The sequence below is a fragment of the Anomalospiza imberbis genome, chromosome 3 (genome assembly GCF_031753505.1).
Source record: "Anomalospiza imberbis isolate Cuckoo-Finch-1a 21T00152 chromosome 3, ASM3175350v1, whole genome shotgun sequence".
Lineage (NCBI taxonomy): Eukaryota > Metazoa > Chordata > Aves > Passeriformes > Viduidae > Anomalospiza > Anomalospiza imberbis.
In genome coordinates, this window is record NC_089683.1 from 36,147,349 (window position 1) to 36,169,239 (window position 21,891).

At 40.5% G+C, this 21,891-nt stretch overlaps 1 protein-coding gene across 2 annotated transcripts; it reads right to left on the bottom strand.

Annotated features, from left to right (window-relative positions):
• Positions 1-375: 375 nt before the first annotated feature.
• Positions 376-17,183, bottom strand: AKIRIN2 (akirin 2). 2 transcript variants are annotated; one of them, XM_068184024.1, is made up of 5 exons: positions 16,525-17,183; positions 5,653-5,796; positions 4,796-4,930; positions 1,053-1,124; positions 376-737 (listed from the first exon to the last, which is right to left on the bottom strand). In XM_068184024.1, the coding sequence occupies exons 1-5, from the start codon at positions 16,727-16,729 to the stop codon at positions 727-729; spliced, it is 567 nt and encodes a 188-aa protein (XP_068040125.1). In that variant the 5' UTR covers positions 16,730-17,183; the 3' UTR covers positions 376-726. The 2 variants fall into 2 exon arrangements, with proteins under 2 accessions (XP_068040125.1, XP_068040124.1); XM_068184023.1 differs by having other exon boundaries at positions 4,796-4,945; positions 16,525-17,178.
• Positions 17,184-21,891: the final 4,708 nt, after the last annotated feature.

The following is a 21,891-nucleotide window of genomic DNA, read 5'->3' on the forward strand; positions in this document are numbered from 1 at the left end:
TAAGTTTATTCATACACAGCAAAAGTTCCACCTGCATATTAAAAACAAACAGATTAGAAGTAAATGTTTTATTCTTCCAACTAAATTCCAGTACTACAAGGGCAGTAAAACAATGATACACTGAAAAATTGCAGCAATAAACATTTGTTAAAGACTGATAGAATAAATAAAAACTACAAAAATGAGAAATCATATAAACCCATTCTTAACCCCCAAAAAAGTCATGGAATACAGAAATGCCCTCCTTCACTATTTCACAGGCAGTACTGTGGGCTATTTGCTTAAAATTGTCCTGGGATTACATTCTAACTTAACTGTGATTACAGCTCTGTTGTAGTGCACAGTTATGAAAACCACACTAACTTCAGTCAGAAGTGTCATTCTACATTTTTATTTACACAACCAGTGAAGGGCAACTTCTAGAACACCAGCTTTAATCCTTTACTTTTTCAAACTTATTAACATAAGAAGCCAAATTGTAATGATACAGCAAATGAGGCCACTGGTATTATTACAGGTAGCAAAGGTCCACATCCAGGTGGTACTGACATCAGGGAGCACTCCAAAACCAATTGCTGCATAAGAGTGGTTGCCACTGACAAAAGCTTGAAATAACCTGTGTTCACAGGGGGGAAAAAATATGGCATTGCTGCAAGTCTTTACTGGGATAGCTTGCAACAATAAAACAGGGTGTATAGGGCAGCCCACATATGCAGAAAGTGTGATTCATGAAACATCTGCAAAGAGAAAAAAAAAAAAAAGAGTTAATGACAGCAGTAACAAGTATTAGCTCTGTGCAAACTGTCTATGGTATTATCAAAACTGGTTTCAAAACTAAAACCCCAGCATGCTACGGGAAACCAGGTCTAGATGTTTTAAACACAAACTGCATTTTCTCTCACATCTCCCTTTCAACTTCAATATTCCATATTCTCAATTTTGGGTATTTCACCTTGGGGCCTAGCAGTTTAATAGCAAACAATGGCCATTTAAATTATTGAACACTTGGAAATTCAATGCTGCTATAGGGACCAGAAGAAAGAGATACTCACAACTGGCAGGCTGTTCTCCATATCGTCGCATGATCTGATCATGCGTGAACTTCACAAATGCGTCATATTGTTCTGCAAGGATGAAACGTTACAAGCATCAGTATTAAGTTTAAATCTTGCAGAAGAATACTCAGGGCTAATTTTTATACACAGAAACCATACAAGTTAAACACAGCCCAAACTAGCAGTAGTTTTAAATAACTTAATACAGTTCATAGCTGCCATTTCTTTTTTTATCCTCCAGAACAATTCAGCTAATGTCCCCTTAATTAAAAGACTATCCCTTACAAACTTCTGTAAATGAGAAAGATGGCAGTAAACTCAAAGAGAATTATGCTGCACATAACAAAGACCTCAATATACCTCACACCTGCTAAGTATCACACATAGTATTTTGAAGAAATTAAGTGTGCCCATTCTACAGATCCATAATGGGGGCAGAGTAGTTAAGGAAAATGTGACATAAAGGTCAGTGCTAGGGTTGGAAACATAATCTGTCTGCTCCTACCACTACCAGATATAAGAAAATTAATTTAATGAAATGGAAACACAAAAGTACAGGAAAGGGATTTCCTACAGAGTTAGAAATTCTATTTGCTGACTGCCAGAAAATCAAAAGCAAACAAGAAACTAAAAGGATGAAATGCTAAGTGACTAACTTTTGAGTAATTCTAATCACAAAAGTAGCTACTATAAGAGACATATAGTTGACTGTAGACTGCATGAAAACTGTTACTGTGTCATCTGAAATGAAATTTTGATATGAAACATACTTGGCTTTGAACTAAGCACTGTTATTTCCCAGAAAGGTTATTCCTTCTATACACACATACATACAAATACATTCACAATATTTTATTCAGTTTAAATACTGCACTCATCAGCAGGATATCACCTTTCAGAATTAGGAAATTGAACAAGGAGAGTAATATCTACCAGATGCCGCTCCTCTCCATTCCCCTTCCTCCCTTGTGGAAAAATACATGTGCAGCAATGTGGGGTGTTCTGAGAAAAGGGCAAGGTCAAAGAAGGCAATCTTCAACCAAAAATGCAGTTAGATTTGTAGTGGTTCCTAGTCCCACAGGTTTGCCCCAATAAAGTCCCCATCCTCTTGCAGGGATGAGCTTCACCTTGGAAGTAAACAGGGTATCAGTAATCAGCAAGTAGTGCAGCAGCAGCCCAAAGTACGGAGCGGACCCAAAGATCTGAGGACATTCATCCCTGACCAAGGGGGCCTGCGGTCACGGTGGCCAGCTCCCCTCTGCCCACAAGCAGAACCCGTTTCACTGCAGTTCTGACCAGCGGCTTTTCAGCAGCCACGCAAGGACTTCAGCCAAACAATAAAGTAAGACAAAGAGCAGACTGAAGGATCCATTTCAAAAATAACACCAACTAGAACTTTTGCTAAAAGTATGCATTAAAGGCCAGAATCGATCTTGCAAATGTTCTTCTATAAAGATGGAAGTCAGCATACACAGCTGCTTTGTAACATCATCTTAGTTAGAACTATGGCTTTGCAAATTTTTTAAAAATCTAGTTACTAAAATGCCCCATTCTTGTGACATCCAGATTCAGAAGTTAAGCAATCCAAAGGTAACAGCACCCTACAGTTAACTACTTGAGAATTTAACTGAACACTACACAGATACTTATATCACTGTATCATATACATCCTAACTATTTTAAGTCAGGTGGCTAAATGACATGAACACAAATACAATTACAATACTATAAAAAGCCAGTTTTCAGAGAGTCTTTAAAACTTTGCAAGGTAATGTCTTGTTAAAGCTCTTGCAAAACCAAGTGCGCTAACACAGCGGTTTCAGGTAACAGAGGCAGGAAGAGAAATCAGGGCATTACAATGATCTGAGTTTTCCATTTACCAAACATTTATTCTGCATGAAAAGCAACTCTGCTTGCAAAGAACATGGAAGAAGGAAAGAATAGGCAGTATCTGGCTAACTACCTACGCGACAACTCTGATTCAGAAAATACCCAAGATACAAACATTCAGTTAAGTCACTTGAAAGAAGCCCTTCAACTGAGATTTATTACGGAATTTCCAGTTACCTTTCCTTTGACTTCACTTTTGTAACAAGGAGTATCACCTTACTGAACAAAGTTTAGAAAAGGATAAAACCATTCTGTCAGCAGACAACCATAACTGGCCTTCCACGTAGGGAATTTCTAAATTCTTTTGTCAGTCTTTAAATTCTCGTGTAAGGTTGAAAATGTACTACCGGCTTAATATATGTGATGCAGTAACATGATCTTCCTTATTGCTCTTTTGCTGAGCACTATGGTAAGAAAAAGTAAACCTAAATCATCTCACTAAACCACAACTCCCACACAGAATTCAATCCCCTCCCTTTCCCAAAAACAAACCAAACAATGCTTTGGGACTGAGAGACAGAGCACGTGTAAGGAACTTTACAGAGGAGCTTCCTGTTTGTAAAGAACTACAAGCTTGTACTCCAAAAGTGTCTGGAACAAAAGTACATCTATCTGGTCTTCAAAGAGTTATGAACCCTGCTAAATGAAATGCATTTAAGAAAATACAAAAAACGGCCCAATTCCTAACATACATTAATGAAGAGAAAAGGTGCTACAGAGTCCTAATTCATCAGGCTGAAGCAGGTTAAAAAGAACAACCTTGAAATGGAACACCAGGCCCAAAGCAGCAGAAGTATTCAGGGTGTTAGTTATAGTTTTAAACAGACGTAGATTTAAGAGGGACATGGAACTATAGCAATTTCTTACACAGAAGTGGCAGATCAGCAAGTGCAGAACATGAACAGAATCTTGGGTGCAGAGACAATACTATCACAAGCAACCCACACGCCTGGTGACTTTCTGCAGGTGCATGCCTGTAAAAGGTCTTATTCCCACCTGAAGAGACCGGCCAACTTTAATTCTGATGTGTTTTCAGGTGGGAAGCAGAACAGCTGTAGGTATTCAAAAGCACGTCTGCAGAACAGTGTGCTCAGATTTTCATTATCATCACACTAAATATTAAATTAGACTCAAAATCATACTGTGAAAGCACCTACCTCTGAATACACAAGAATTTTAAGTGCTCAAATGTTATCAAGAGGCTTAGAAGTAAAACACCTCAAGAACTGAAGAAAGGTCCTATTTAAAATGCTGATATTAGCATGATCTTTATGGAAAGATAAGTTGGCATCAGGTGCCAAAAATTTCAGCTGAATTGTAAAATACAATAATTCAGCATGGAACATCAGAAAAACAGTTGAACAGACTCTCAAGCAGATACCAAACACTGCTGGGCAGCAGTGTAATGTTAAGTACTGGAAAGAGAAAGGGAAATCTTAGGTACTGTCATCTTGCCAAATTCCAGAAAAAGGAAGTCAGTTCCCAAGCAGGAAAAAACCGAAACAAAAAAACAGTCCTTTAAAAACAGCTCTAAAGGCAGTCTTTCTGAAGAAGGAGAAAAAAAAAAGGGGAAACTGTCAATTCAGACACAATAGCAAGAGAAAGTTCTAACTGAAATAAAACCACTGTCTGCACTGAGTAGTAGTAACTACAAGTCATACTTTGTATCCAAAGCAGCACAGAAGGAAAAAACCTATCAAAGGGAGTAAACAGATTTTTTTTCTGTCATGTATGCAACCCCATTCCTTCTTCAGATGAGGTCAGAAAAGAACATACACCATAACAAAAATAAGAGAAGTTTTAAGCTTTCAAACTCACTCTGACATGTATTATTTTGAACTGTAAGATACCTGCAAGTTTTGTGGTCAAGATTTCTTCATACTCTTCACGGATTTTCTCTTCACGTTCTTTCAGCAAACGTTCACAGATCATTCCAACTTGTCTGAGAGTAAACAGGGGCTGTTCTTTTTTCAATGGTGATGATGCTGCAGATGAAGTACCTAAGAGTAAATATTTGGGCATACCAATTTACAATTACAAGTAGTTCAGAACCAGTTTTTTAATATCAAGTTTCTTCACACCTTTTTCATTAAAGGAACTTTACAAAACATTTGGAGATTATTTTCTGTTATTTGATCCTACTAATTATTACTGAAGCAGAACTAGAAGCTCAAAAAGGAAAACATATGCAATGGACAACACACACAATCATCAAAACCCCTGGAATGTCACACAAACACTGTGAACACCATTTACATGGCAGTTGCCACATACAAATTTAAGCTTCTATTTTATGTAAAAATTATAGTACAGTATATTGGGGCCTATACAGCTGCTTTGCAAAAGCCTATTACAGTATCAGTGAAAAAGTAGGCAGGATGGTCTCCTGAAAACAGTGCCAGGTTTTTGTCCGACCAAGTTTTAAAATGAAACGCTACTATCTTCCAAACCAATCCCATTATTGACAAAAAAAAGCAGCAGTAACTAGTGGGAATGTGTCATTACACAACAGGCAACAGGGAGAACTATTTACTCAAATGGAATCTGACAGAATAACAGAATATAGCAGAATTACACACCATTTATGGCCAAAAAACAACAGTAACTGGTGAGAATGTGCCATAAACCACCAAGTAACTAGAAAAAGTTGTTTACACAAGTAGAGTCTAAGAAAACATAGGAAAATTACACAGAATTATCTGAGTACCTGGCAAAGCTGGTCCAGTGAGGAGAAATGCATGTGGCTGTGCATCAGTAGAACAACAAGGATCTGTCTGCTGGAAGCTATTTTCTAAATGTCTTCTCTTCTGCATGCGTTTGTACTCCTGTTTTATGTTGTACAGAATTTGTTCTAAAAAGAGAAAAAAAACCCAACAAAAATAAAAACCCTAAAATAATTATATTTACATTTCACCATTTCACTTCATTTCCACTCAAAGATCAAATGCTGTAGATAAATAGCAGATGATAAAGGATAGACACTCTTAAAATTTGACCTGCAAAAACAATGTCTTACCTAAGACACAAAACCATTAAACTAATTAAAAGAAAGGTAACCCAGGCTGTTTTCACCAGGAGAACACTAGCAAAAATGTTCTTATTTAAGGTCAAGTATTGGCACCAGAGTACTGCTAACAAAAAAAACCCCAGCATTCTAAAATTTAGGAATGATACAATGTGCATGGATAAAAACTGGGCTATAAAATTTATACTGGTATTAATCTTCCTTGCTTCATATATTTAATCTTTAATTTAATCTTTCACTCCCACACAGCATTTATCACTCAAAGAGTTAAGAGTAACAAGACACTCAAGAATAAAACATCCACATGAACTGCCACTGCTGTATATGGGCTGAATGTCCTACAGGCAGCACACTGAAGACGAAATCACAATTTAGACAATATGCGCTAAGCACCTACTGCTTAAAATATCAAAGAGTTGGAAACTGACAGGAAAAATACAAAAGCCTTCCACAACATTTTGACAGTCTCAAATTTATCCAAATAAAACACAGCAGATGGATCAACAGTCTCTTTTAAAGGAGTAGGGCAGTATGTAGCACAGCTTTTGACTGCAGTGAATAAAGTACAGCAAATTATTTTAATAATCTCATCTCCACTGTAGAATCGTAAGGGAAAAACTAATCCTTGCAACAGGAACTACCAATCCTGAGTGCCTTCTCTCTGAAATTCCACATACCAAATGGCTTTCAGGTGCATCAATGGCCTAACTGCATATCCCCTGGTAATGTAAAATATTCAAGAAAAAAAGGAATTTTCCATTTTTTATATTCTTCCCATAAGAAATTTGCGAAGATTCTCATCCTTTATGAGAACTCTTACTTTTAAATGATCAAATGTTTTAAGAAAAAATTACCTGCACAACTGGTTTCCAATGACACTTCTAGACTTTTTAGCAAGGACAACTTTCCAAAACTCAGGTACATATAAATTCATGTGATCATGTCAGAGTTACAAGGGACTCCACTCAGACCGTTCCTATTTCTGTCTCATTTTGCCAATACCATGAAAACTTAAACCAAATTTCATGTTTGTAATCCATATGCTACTGAGGTTCCATATCTGAACCTTTCCAATAAGGAACCATGTGATGCAGGAAACTTCAGCTACCACCTTCTTCAGTCAGTGGCTGAAGCCTCTGCTAGACCAAGTGGAAGCAAACACTTAACAATTCTCAGTTCAGATGTTTAAATACTGACATGGTTCAATTCCATGAGTCAGTCTAGAAATTTCCAATTTATAAAAAGAGAGAAAACTGTTTTGAGTCAACAGGAGCGTCAGCAAAGGAGCTTCTTGGATTTTGTCCATTGATTAAGGACTTCATACCTTTTCAGTCCCAAGCCTGTAGCTGTAAAATTTTCAACTCTCTAATGGGAGGTCAGTAGTATGGTTCAAAGATGCAGCAAATGCAGAAGACAGTAATAAAACAATTTACCTGCTGTACTTTTTTATTACAAAGAGAAGAAACCACAAGAAAGTGGTGCAGGGGGATGGAGGATTCATGCTTTCTGTAGGACAAGATACAAACACTCCTGTACAGTACCAAAGTACATAAATCATGTTAAACCAAGATGCAGTCAAGCTTCCAAAATTAAACAGAATTCCATGCAGAGCTGATCATGTGCATATACACATCACTCAGAGAGCGGCCTAACAATATTTATACTCAGTGGCATTATGGTGGCAGAACCATACTTCTCCTCAAAATCAATTACTGCTCTGGCTCCAGTGATACTGCATAATTCTGAATGGGAAGCAAATTAGCTCATATGATCATCTGTCCTAAAGCATGTTTACACTATGAGAAACATAACTGCACATATTCACACTGCATTTGTATTCACTGAAGAACATAATAGACCATGACCATCCTTCACTACTTTGTCCTGGCCATACTTTCTGAACTCCATGTGAACTGAAAAAAAATCAGCCAAATTTCAGGTGTAACAACTTGAATAAAAATCTTTTCTATAGTTCTCCTTTCTTTTATCTTTTTGCAGAAACATTCTCAAACCACATTAACCACCCAAATCATTAAGGACAAAAAAAGTAAGCAGACTCTGGTCAACGGATGAAACTGCAAGAGTTAAATCAATAATCATATGCCATGTCTCCTTCAGTCCTAACAAAACCTAGAAATTAAACAAAGAATAATTTAGAGAAAATGTTAAAATACCAGCCAGGATAGAAGGAACAAAAGCAAGGAGGGGTGTGTGGGGAAAACAGGGAGAGGAGGTAGAGAAATCAGGTGTGGACTTTGGGAAAACAGTAACAACTAGGATAGAAAATCAAGATTTGTGCACCAAAGATGATTCTATTCTAAATTATACTGAATTGTGGACAAGAAGTCTCAATTATATTACAGCAATTTCATCTACTTCTAATTTGGCAACATTTTTTAAATTGCCACCTTCAAATCTTGCTGTGAAAATCAAAAATCTCAAGAAACACTACTGACAGATCTAGGAGATCCCCATCCTGACAAAATCACTTTAACAGTTAGCAATACTATGACTTCAGCTGAAGGTACAGAACCAAGCAAAGTTTAAGAGAAAGAACTATTTAAACATGACACTGACTACACTGCAAACTGCAACAAAGAGAAAAAAAGCCTGAAATGTTAAGCACTGACTGAACACTTGCTAAGCATGCCCATAACCTGGTTTGGCAAATGGTATTCCTCCATTCAGACTAACTTAGAAGATTTAGGGCACAAATGCTCAGCACAGAGAACTAGACTGCAAGGCATATTCAGTAGCTTGCTGATAGCAGGCAATGAGACTGACTCATCCCATATTTCCCTATTTCCACCGCTAATAAAAGGGAGATTAACAGTTAAGAAATGCAAGTTTAACACAGCACCAAACTTTCACTGACATCTCACATGAACGATGAGACCAGGAATGTTTCAAATAAAGCAGGCACATTTTTATATCAGCAAAGACTAAGTAGACATTCTTATTAACTTACAGTAGCATAACATCTTAAGACTTAAAACTACTTCACTGTCAAGTGAAATATAAACCTGCAAATATTTATGACTCATTTTAAATGAAAATCTGAATGCCAAATTAAAATAATCTAATACAGAAAGAAAAAATGCTTAAATGCACCAAGTTACTTCTCTCGTTTACTGTTCTGTTTTGTAATTCCACACAAATATATTAACAATATTTTATTCCACACAAATATATTAACATATTTTTGTATTATCTCAGTACTTGCAGGAAGCCATGAAATATTAAGGTAGTGCAAACCAGACAACTTCTGAACACCACCTATACAGCAGACATCTAACTGTAAAGACTTTTAAAACTTTAACCCAGTTAAATAAAGCTTAGAATCAGTAGATCCAAGCTACTTTTGCTTCCAGAAAACCTTCCTGCTTTTACAAGTTCAGTTTTTTAACTTCTCTGGCTTCCAATTAGTTCTGACTGTTCTCTCTGCAGTGTGCAACTGACTTAAAATGTGCACTGAACTGGTATCAAACACAGCATAGTTTTTTTGTGTGCCTCAGTGTGGAGGCCCAAATTGTCCTTTAAAACAATGACATGCATTTTAATTATTTTATATATAAAAATTTAGAATATGAAAGAACACTCATTAATCTACTGTCACCTTCTCCAAGACTAAAAAATTTAAGTGAGAACCTGTATCACGTATATCACAACTTATTAGATATTTTAAATAAAAGCTTTTATCCACCTTGAACATACACTGAAGTTCAAATCAGATATTGTACATCAGACAATGATTTGATCTGAGATTACAAAAGGAATATATTTAATATGATGAAACACACATCACTGTGGCCTATTCTCAGTTTCTTTGTAATTTCAGTCTACCCTCTGTGCTCAGTGCTTCTTACTGGTTAGAGATGCCTCTGAAGGCGCAGAGCTATTTTAACAGGAAACACCAGGCAAAGGTGCGGAAAGTGAAAATCAGACTTGCAAATCTGATGCAGCAGCAAGAAAAAGCCACACCAAAATGATTTAATACTTCATAAATAGCATTTCAAATTCAACATGACTATGAATCTCTACCAATTACACAATAATCTGTTTTATGCCCCCCTTCTCCTTCAGGTTCAAGGCTAAGATCAAGAATAACAAATAAAAACTGCTATCGTCTCACCAGGCCACCAAAGGCATCAGGGATTCAGTCAAATATACCCGAAAGTAATTAAATACATGGATACTCTCTTATTATCCAGAGCTATGTACTGAGAGCATAAAGTTAAGTACACAGGTTCTTTAAATTCTGCATTAAGATCTTTCAGAACTTGAGATCCCATTTGGAGAATGAAGAATTCCGAATGAAGAGAAGATGAAATATGAACAGGACAAATTAGACTTCAAGTCTGACATCTGAAATATGATTGTCACGCTAATGGATTACAAAGCCAAATATTCATTTCCAAGGAGTGATGCAGTCTTCCTACTTTCTTTAATTCATTATAAGAAGTTAATATTTTTCAAAATTCTGCCATCTAATTACTTCACCCTGACCTGTAATTACTGAGAAATTATGTACAAAGGAAACAGCAGTTCAACTTAAAAAGTTAAAAAGGCAAACAATTATTTTCTCCATTTAAATAACTGCTTGTCAACTATGAAGGTGCTGATTGTTTCACCTGAAGGACTTTCTTCTTTGGGCTTGATTTTTAAACTATCAATCTCTCATCACAGTTCCTGACTTCTTTCATTTAGCTGAAGGAAAATTCAGCAAAACACACAGGAAGGTGACTCAATGCGCTGAAATCAGAGTAGCAGTCTTCCAGGCCTGAAATGGAACCTTTAGCTCAGGTTTCAGTTAGCAATATCACCAGTCAATGTATGCATTCAAACGTGAACCATGCCTCAGATTTCTTGTAAGTAATCAATCAAATGCTAGCCTGATGTCAGTGGCATACATCTTTAGGGATTTCAGCTACTGTTAAAGCAGAACTGCTCCACTGTCCTAGTTCAAATTAACACATAACACTTCCATCAGGCCTTCAACCTTATTCAACACCTAGCTGATGTTACCACATTCCTACTTTTGGTCTCTCCACCAACTACTAATATACACTGTTAATTTTAAGATGCCAGTTTCCTGTAAAGACAGCACTGCAGCAAAGCAACGGATAAAGGTATTCCTCGGGGTTTTTTCCTACTTAACCAGGGAACCCTGGCAGAGACAGAAATTAAAACAACCCAAATACTCCTCTTCCTCTCTTGCTTTGGTCTCAGATGTCAACCACTCCACTTATGCTTCTCAATTAGGCATGTTAAAAGGTTAGTAACAGAATGCCTACTTTTAGAAACCATGCTCCCCCTCATAGGAGCATGCTCTAAGCCAGAGAGAAAACATTGGTAACAGGTCCATGCTGACACCTCGTAGCCACTGGCTAGAGCTACAGAATGGACAGAAGCATCTTGCCACAGACTGGGGCACAGAGCAGGCCACCTCAGGAGATCCAGTTACTCCAGGTTTCAGGCTGACAAAAGTTCTGGTTCTCCCACAGGCTGGATGTTCACATATGCATTAGCTCATTCTGCAAATGTATTATTTCAGGAAGTCCCAGTTCTCCTGATCAAGAGATTGAGGAATGAAAAATGAATCAAGCAATGCAAAATGTATTAGACACAGCAATTAGATCTTTCCCTTCACACAAAAAATTGTCACACTGCATTTATCAGACTTGCCATTGAAACAAAAAAAAAATGGCTTCAACATTTTATGACATCTACAACCAAGGGTATTTAACATTTACAGTCACCACAGGTATCTATACAGAAATTTCTCCTATTAATTAAGTTATGAAGTCCAGATGCAGCCATTACATGCCTTTTTTAAGGGGTGGGAATGTTTTGGTTTCTAAAATCCTAATGATTTCTGCAATACTGGAGCACAATGAGAAACTTGGCATTTCACCAAGACAATTTAGCAATAAATACACATTTGGATAAGTTAACAAAACAGAAATTACACAGAAAGAGATGCAGCACTACTAATATGTCACATTCCAAAGCCACTGGATCTGTTCATTTAAAAGCCAAACTTATGCTTGGCCATTGCCTGACCAAGTTTCAGACAGAAGTAGTTCAGTTTGCTCAAGAGGGCAACTCAAAGGTCATAGGAGGACAGCCCACAGGGAAGACTAACAGTTCTTCCTATTCAAAAAGGTCAAAGACATTTTCTAGCATTAACTTGGAAAAACTGTGTCAACTACATCAATCTCTTTCCAGACTTTTCTGTGAAAGAAAAAGGACATACTAAAGGCAAATTTATCTACCTTCTGTTTGTGGAGTCCCTCATGAGAGGCCTGTTCTCAACAGCTCCGCCCACTCCGGATTTTAGTTTGCAACATTAGTTAGTTGCTGGGGAAGTGTTGAAGCAGATGAATGTTTCAGATGGAGGAAAAACTGCATGCGCTAAAGTCGGTGGAGTTTTACATTACTTCATCCTTTTTGACTGCATAGAGGTCTTTCAAGTTAACCTCTGGTTTTGGATGAAGTGTGGAAAAAAAACCTTGTGATCTCAGTCTGTCTTCAGTTTCTATGCACCAGGAATTAGGAGATTTAAATCCCGAAGATCAACATTATCTCTCCCTTCTATTCCCCCAATTTCTTTCAACTGTATTTCCCACTGTAGCTTCTATCTCAGAAATGTCCAGACATGCAGACTTTCAACAAGTAACCTGCCTCTGAATTTAAAAAATTTAAGTGTATTTTTTTTCTTTTTTCTCCCCACTCCCAAACAATCTTTCATCTGGGTAAAACTGCAACCAATGGCTCCAAAACATCCAACAGGAAACAGAGAAATAATACTGCCAATGTTTTCCTACCACCTCCCAGGGTGGTGGTAGAATCACAATCTCTGGATGCGTTTTAAAAAAGACTGGACATGGCACTTGGTGCTATAATCTAACTGAGGTGTTAGGGCATAGGTTGGACTTGATGATCTTAGAGGTCTCTTCCAACCTCATTATTCTGTGATTCTCCTTTCACCCTCGAATTCTTTTAACAGCTTTGAAACAGAAAAGCATCCTCTGGACTTCAGAGGAAACCCAACAAGTGTATGCATAACACAAAAGCAGCATCCAGACCCAGGTGCAGTTAATCTGATTACACAAATCAATCTCATTTATAGCTAGAACTCACATGAAACTAAAGCTCATCTGTAGTATTCAAGCAGTAGAAAAATATTTAAGAGGAGCCACTCTTTCAAAACTAAACCAGTTTTGTGCCAGGCAGGTTTGTTCTGCACTGCTTATAGTGAATATACTTTTAAAAACATCATTCTACATGCAAATAATGCTATTTAAAAATTAGCAAACATACTCATGAGTATGCTCAAGCCAGTAAGCACAATTCCACAGAAAGTACAGACTGTAAAGGCACAATTACAGTTTGACTGCCAAATTCACCAAGAAACTGGAAGTGACCTAACAGCTGTTCAAATAACCACAAAATATTAAAACACTCTAGTGAGAGATAAATTTCATCCTGAATAAGCCTATCCTCTCTCAAACAGACATTGGTCATTTGTCTATGACCACTCTATACAGACAGCTGTTTTTTCATCTGACTACCACACTGTATTCTCAGTTCTCCATACACCCCTCAATCAATCTGTAACATTCTACTTCCAGGTAACTCATTTTTGAAATGAGGAACGATGTGGTAAGAAGTCCTGATGCTGATATGGTCTCCACTGTGCGAAGTTAAACACTATCAGGTCAGAGTATCAGATAGAAGACAAATGTTTAAGCATGAACTTACAGTCCAAGCATCAGGTATTTTATATCCGGAACTCTCCTTTCACAGGAACATTCATTTTCATTACACAGAATTCAGACAGACGCTTTTTAAGCGCTGGAAATCTAAGGATTACAGTAACAGGCTGAGAAAAGCCCAAGTCAAGTCAACTGAATTCTGGCTATTGTTAATAAATTTCCCAACACAAAAACTAATACAAAATGGTGACTTGGTAACACATTGTAAATCGGACTGGAATTCTTTTCACACATACAGCAAGATTTATCTGACCCTAATGCAGACATCTGCATCAGAAATGGTCATGTGAACTCATTTTAGAGTCAATGGAAAGCAATATATATTTCTGCAGCACTCGAGGCCTCAACCTAAGTCAGAGCTCTAGAATAAACCATCTGATTCTTCCAAGTGGCTACCAGGAAAAATGCAAACTATTAGTTCACAAGTACATTTACAATATTAGATGAATCACACACAACCTTTCAACAGGCCTCTTTAAAATTATGAGCTCTATTTTGCTCAGTGAGAGTCGAAATTAAATATATACAATGTGATAATATCCCCAAAGTCAACTGAAATTTAAAGGTAAGCAAAATTATTAACAGATGCATTTATACCAGCACGGTATAAAGATTTTTTTTTTTCTGTAACGGAAACCACAGAGGGAGCTTTTAAGCAAAACCCATGTAAACGTGCACAACTTATAAATGCTTCACGTTTTGCTTAGGAGTATTCAAGTGCTTTACGAGACATTATGATTTACTGTCATTCACTCTTCATTATATTAAACACATTTTTTATACATAAAATACATCCTTGTCTGTAGACAAATCACCTTTTCACATGTATTACCACCTGCACCTCTGATTTTCTCAGGAGATAAAGAGGCCTGTATTTGCTCAATTTCAGTAACATTTCAGTTTTTAAGCCCTTCAGAATGGTTAGAGTAGAAGCCTAGGTATTACCCCAATTACTGCTGTAGGTTGTCTCTTCTGCAAATTTTATTGATTTGCCTCCTCCTTTCAACAATACATATTTACTGGCCAGACAATATTTGTATTAAATATTCATAAGCTCTCCAAACCCCAAAGAAACAAAAAGAAATCACTGCAAAAAATACTTATCCTCTAAAAGAATTAAATTAGGTCTGATTTTAAATATCTATTTCAAAGTACATGCAAAGCCTCGCTGTACCAGGGAGTGCCATCCATCACAACTCTCATCCCAGACCGCTGACTCATTCAATATCCTTTCCTAGAGGTTCAAAAAATATCAAGGCACTGATGCCAAGTTTTACTCTATATGCCTTCTACATTTCCTCCATAGCTATTTTTTATTATTTGATTAAAAGCTCTAAAAAAATGTATTGTACGGTACCGTTTTCCCAACTAAGAATATTGAAACAAGGCACTGTCCTACGTGTAAATGGCAATTTGAACATTCAAACTTAGTGCTTGGTAACCCGGAGCCAACTTGTGTTATAAAAGGGACTACCAAACACAACAGCGGAAGGAATTCTGCTGCAACAACTGCAGAGGGCTTTTTTTTTTTCCCCTGCACACAAAGGACACGGGTACATCCATACCTCGGCGCTACAGCCGCTCATGGCCGCGAGCTGCACCGTCCCTGAGTGCATTGCTGGAAGCTGCCCACTGGACTAAGCATGGCACGGGCCAATCAATCCTTCGTGCCCAGCCAAGATTCGCTCCTTTCTTCTCTCCCTACTCGCTGCTAAAAACAACTCGGTTGATTTTTAATTGACAACCATTACACAAGCAGACATCGGGATTTTAGGGCCGCCACGGTGGACTCATCTCTCGCACCTTAAGAATGTAAAAAGGCTTCGTTCTTGCCCCGCGTCTCCCAAACGAGAGTAGGAGACCGCCCGATTCCATTTTATCTGCCCTAAAGGCAACTCTCACCCTTGCAATAACTGCTTTTAACGCTCGGTTTTCCTACGGAACTTTCAAGGATACCACAGAATGGGTTACCCGGGACGATAGCCCGTATTAAGGAGCTGGGAAGTGGGATTACCCCTTTGTTTTATTCGCTTTTGCCTTTTCCCAGTGGCGTTTTGCGGGTGATGGATGACAAGCCGGCCTCCCCGCCCTGCCCCCATCGCCCTCCCCCGATGTCTGAGCAACTGGAGGAGGTGCCGCCGCCTCGACCCACCGATAATGGCTGCGAGGAAGGGATCGATTGGGGCCCCGTCGACTCCCGACCCCAGCCCCACCTCGGTCACACCCCTGTCCCCTGCCGCCCCCAGCGTTTCCGCAGTTCGACTCGCCCCTGCGGCTCTCCTTACCATAGCTAAGCACCCGTGGTACAAGGAGGGGAGGGAGGGAAAAAAAAAAAAAAAAAAAAAAAAAAGCCGGCCTCCTCCTTTCCTAGGATCGAGCTTCCCCCCAGCAGTACCCCCATCCCCCACGCCGCTCGGGTCTCTTTCTCCAGCCTCATATCACCCCCCCGCCTTCACCGACCCCTTTCCTATGGCCACCCGCCCGCATCGGCTCAACCCGGCCCCCCTTCTTCCTCCCCGTCCCTCCTCCTCCTCCCCCTCCTCTCCTGCTGCAAACGGCCATTTCTATTGTGTCTCTCGGTGCCAAGCCGAGCAGGGATCGCCCCGGCCGCTGCCAGCCGCACAGCCCGGCAGAAAATGGCTGGAGAGGGACGCCAGACCCACCCAACCCCCCCCCCCCCTTCCTCCTCCCCGCTTCCCGGCCGCCTTCCCGGCCCCCTCCCCGCCGAAGTGCCCCCGGGGGGGCTGCCGGGCGCAAGGAGTGCCGCGTCCCTCACCTGTGGTGAGCCGGGACGACACCTCTCCGAAGGGCGAGGGCTCCATGCGCAGGTATTTCTGCGGGGAGGAGGCAGCGGCGGCGAAGGAGGAGGAGGCGGCTGAGGCCGGGGCTGACAATGGCGCACATCGCCTTCGCTTCGGGGACGCTGGGCTCAGCAGCGGGTCGAAATCCAGAGTCCTTTTCAAAGTGGCGCCGCAAGCCATGGCGCGGAGCGGCCAAGGGGGCTCGGAGCGAGGGGCAGCGGTGGAGACAGCAGCAGCCGGCCCTGCCCAGAGGCGTCTTCCCCGCTGTCTGGAGTGGGCTGGGGGGGAGGGAAGGGAAAGGAGGGGGCGGCTGCGTCAGGGCCGCCTCCACCGCCTCCCCGCCGGCCTCTCTCTAGGGAGCGGCCCCGGCAGCGGCAGCAGCAACCCCGGTTCAGTCCGGCTGGATCTCCGCTCTCCTCGCCCGCTCCGCCCTGCCCGGCCGGGACAAATTCCGCCCGAGGCCGGTGGCGGGACACAAGCAGTGCCGAGGGACGCGGTGCCAGTTCCAGGTGCGCGGTGCGGGGCGGCCGATGCGGCGCGATGGCGATGGCAGGGCCCAGGCGGCGGCGATGGCGCTCCCGGCCGTAACCCCCGCACCAGCAATATGGCGTCAACAACAACGCCGCCGGTTCAAACGCCAGCCCCCCCTCCGCCGTAGAGGCTCACGGGACTCGTGGTTTCCCCGCCCTGGCCCACGCCACTCAAAGACAGGATGGCCACTGGGGAGCTGGGACTACAGCTCCCGGCGTGCACCGCGCAGGCAGGGTAGGCTTCCGGGTTCTGGTTTAAATCCCCCCTGGGAGGGTGCGGGCTGGGCTGTGGATGGCGGACGCGGTGGGACCCGAGGGAGGGAAGGGCCCCTTGGAACGCGGGGACACAAAAGAGGTGATGGCCCTGCCCTGCCTCCTGTGAGAGCAGGTGTCGAGCGGGCCGGGCGGCGGATGTACGTCCGCGTGGCGCTTGCCTGAATGTGAAATCGGGGGCAAAGTGCGTTTAGTGGCCTCCATGGCGAGGGCAGAGCAGGGAGCGTGCGGGAGTCCCAGGTGACAGCTAAGGACACGCATGGAAAGGCCTCACGACGTCGGGATTTGTGTCACGGCGTAACCGAGTGGTTTCCTTGCAGTTGCATAAAGCGCAGTCTTGCTTAAGGAGGGTTGTGAGCGGGGAGGTTCAAAGAACTATAAAGCTGCTGCTGGGAAGAGTACAGCTCTTTCCTGTGCAGCTTCCTGATTGAAACAAACTGTGTTACAGGTCACCGCAGTGGCAAAGCTAACAGAGGTTGATAACCCCCCAAATATATGTAACTTTTAGGTTTTCTAATAATTATCTAATATTGATAATTTAACCATAAACGCAGAGACATGTTGTCTTTGAAAGACAAAATTATGAACATGCTGTCATAAAGTTTTAACACTTTGGTGTTTTTTGATTGTGTTCTGAAGTGTAAACTAGACTTTCTCTAATAGCACAAAAAGCCCCCACAGACCTTACCCTCCTTTGGAAGCAGGATTTGCTGTACATGTTTGGTGTGTGGCATATATTGCTAATAAAGCCATAGCGGCACCCAGTCACAATCTGATTGTGTTGGTGCTGTGGTTGTGCTGCTCTTGGGGTAGCTGAGGTTTCAGGTGGTGGGGTGACCTAGTAGAGCCTTCCTTCTCAACAAATGATTTGTTTTCTGAGACAGATAGCTTGTGACAATGTTGGTGCAATTAGGTGAAATTTACCTTATCTGAGTTTGCCTGGGTTGCCTTGGCCTAAAATTAATCCTGGAAAATTGCAAAATGAATCCTCTGCTGTGAGCTGTTCCACTGAAGAGGAAGTACTTGGAGTGTTTCCTTCGAAATATGGATGCTGACAAGCCTTTCTAAAACTAAGACAAGTTCTGCTTCTCTGCAGCAAGATTCAGGAAATGTACTGATGTTATTACAGTGTTACAATTGTCCTACTATTAGTGTACTGGTATAACTACTTCTGTGGATACTCTTCTTGGGAATAATGCTGGCTGGTTTTCCATTCATTTAATTCTTCATTTCCATTACATTTCCCTAAGCATATAGCTTTCCCTGTGTTTGGGCACTGGTGGTAAATATTCCTACCAAGCACTTAACCAAGCAAGATTAAGGCAAAATTGCTCTTGCAGGCTTTGAATTAAGGGAGCCCCAAGTGTCTCTCAGTGTGTGTATGATGTACCTGTTTAGTTTAGAGTGCTCTGTGCCTTGCTTCTGCCCTCATTTGTGTGCTGAGAAGTGCCTGTATTTGGGTGTGGTACTAGAAAAAAAAAGTTGCATTTCAAAGTAACCAATACTTCCCCGCTGAAATTTTTATTTTAGATATATATTCTGCATTTAGCAGCGGAAGCAAAGATTTGGTAACATTAACCATGTGGCACTAGATCCTAAGGACCACTCAGGCACAATTTAAGTCAATTAAGACAGTCTGAGGAATCAGGTGAAACTTCATCAAGATAAGGTACTAGAAAGTCAGCTTTTGCCAGAACAGGCAGCACTATAATTGTAAGCAATTGATTAGAACAGTGATTGTCCTAATCAACAGAGTTATTTGGCTTTTATCTGACCTTTAATTTGTTGAACTAAACTGAAGCAAGTCTGATTTAGGTCAAAATAAGAATTCACATAGCCCTTTGCAGCAAATTAAACCCAGACAAACCAACATCGCTTTGCATGTAGACAAGCCCTAAGGCAGTGAAATGTCCAACAGCAGTGGCAAAGTGCTTGATGGTTGTCAGGGAACATGTGTTTTTACTTTCATTGTGGCAGGAAACACCATAGGGTCAAGGCTGCAAACCACTGTTTATATTGTTCTTTCTTCTACTTACTTATTATATAACCAATTTGCAGTGCCCCATTATGTGCTACATGGGGTGCCTTTAAAATTATATATTATAAGCCTCTTTTTAAAATAAATAGTACCCACAAATTTTATTAAAACTGGGAGTGGGAGAGCTGATTCATAACTGGTGTTGTGCTGGATTTTATGGAATATGTTCTTCGAGCATGACACCTGTTAAAAAGGCAAGTCCTGACTCAGGACAATATTTTGACCTCTGTACAGCCCTGATTGAGGTGGGGAAGTCACTCTTTCAGTGTATTGCTTTGGGATGGTGATGGAAATATCATAGCAGACCAAATATTAGGCTCTGTACATTCTCTTTTCTTCTATTCTTCCCCTTCCTTCCATTGCTCCATTTCTCCCTTTTTTTTTTTTTTTTTTTTTTTTTTTTTTTTTTTTGTGTCTTCCTCTCATTCTCTTTCTATGCCATCTTGACTTTGCTTCCTCTTCCTTTTTCTTGAGACATCCTATTCATTTGATGCAGGATCCACATCACAGGCCCAATCTTTTCTTCTACACCATCTAACCATATTCTTCTCACTTCACCTGTGGCTCATTTCTCATTCACCGGTCGTGCTTGCCAACACAGGACCACCAATTGGCTGAACAGTTTCTAGGGTTTGTTCATTTCACCACAAGTGAACAAAATTCATTTCAAGTGATGTCATGCCACTTGAATTTGGACATGGATACCAAAGGTTTCTTATGTATTAGGCACATGCTGTGGTTGCAGATTTTGTGGACAAAATGCAGTGGTGGTTATCTGCCATTATGTCAGTGAAGTCTTTGTATGGTGCCAAGTGAGAAGGGATTAGTTAAGTTGGAAAAAATGGAGGTTAGTACGGGAATTGTAAAGTGGAAAAAACAGCTGAAAGAAAACTGGAATAAATTTCTCAGTCTGCTTTGCTGTATAGGAACATAGTGCTGGGCAAAGGGAAAGGATACATGGGAAGAGGAATGAAAGGCAGAGGTCAGTGAAATTCAGCTCTGCTTCTTTAGATGCTGACTTATGCTGATAAACTGTACCAAAAATTATGACCTGAACCTGTAATATGCACTGACTTCCAATAGGACAAATCTCTTTCTTAGGCCTGAGCAATTAAGGTATTGCCAACAGAAGTACAGTAGTGTATTTCCTAGTATAAAAGACAATCAAAACACCTATTTCCTCTAAAATACTGTATATACTTCCACATATTCAGAAAAGATTAATTAAAACCAGAATCTGTATAGGAAAAGATAACTGAGCTGATTAAAATAATATAAAAGGGGGAAATTAGGCCCAGGATATTAGAGTGTTGTTATTTAAATGTTATTATCTGTACTAATTGTTGAATTTTATTATTTTTCCCTAAAAGCACAAGGAAAAAATAAGTTCAGGAGATCTACTTTAGTGAACTGTCAGTTACCTCACCCAAACTGTCAGTTACCTCACTGGAAATAAGAGGAAGCTTTATTAGTGCCAGAGGAATGAGTTTCCAGAACACTCTTCCAGTAGCACCAGTATGGGTGAAAATAAATCCCAGTCTCTAGCTGCTGGTTAGGTGCGCTTTAGGTAAGGCTTAGTATTTTTACAAAAAAGGCATTCTGTGGTATTGATATTTTAAGTGACATGAGACTATTAAGAATAACCCAGGAAGTTTTGTAATATAAAATGACCACAACAAAGTCAAAGTAGAATTAAACATTTTACAGGTGTGCTGGTTTTGGCTGGGATGGAGTTGATTTTCTTTTCAGTAGCTGATGTGGATTAAGTTTCGGATTTGTGACCAAAACAGTGTTGATAGTACAGGGATATTTTCATTTTTGCTGGGCAGTGCTCACATAGCATCAAGGTCTTTTCTGCTTCTTATCCCACCAATAAGGAGGCTGGGGGTGCTTAGGGAATTGGGAGAGGACACAGCCAGGACAGCTGACTGCAACTGGTGAAAGGGGCATTGCACATCATATGGCATCATGCTCAGCATATAAAGCTGGGGAAGAAATGTGGGGGCCAGAAATTCATAGTTGTGCTATTTGACTTCTCAAGTCAGTGTTGGGTGTGATGGGGCCCTGCTTTCCTGGGGATGTCTGAACACATGCCTGCCCACGGAAAGCAGTGAATGACTTCTTGCTTTGCATTGCTTACATGCACAGCTTTTGCTCTCCCTATTAAAATGTCTTTATTTCAGAAAACTCTTTTGAGTTTTCTCACTTTTACCTTTTCAATTCTTTCCCCCATCCCACCAGGGGAGTGGCTCTGTGGTGCTTAGTTGCTGGCTGGAGTTAAAATGTGACAACTTGAAAGGATATGAAGCAGGAATAACCCATTTGAGTCAGTTCACCTATATTAAGAATAATATATTGAAGCTATAAAAAGAAAATTACTAAACTCACTGGTGTATATGCACGAATTGTGCTAACAGACCTGGATATAGAATAATTAGGAAGCACTGAATAAAATTTTGCAGCTCTGACTACTGCAATTACCTCAATGATTTCAGGAAAGC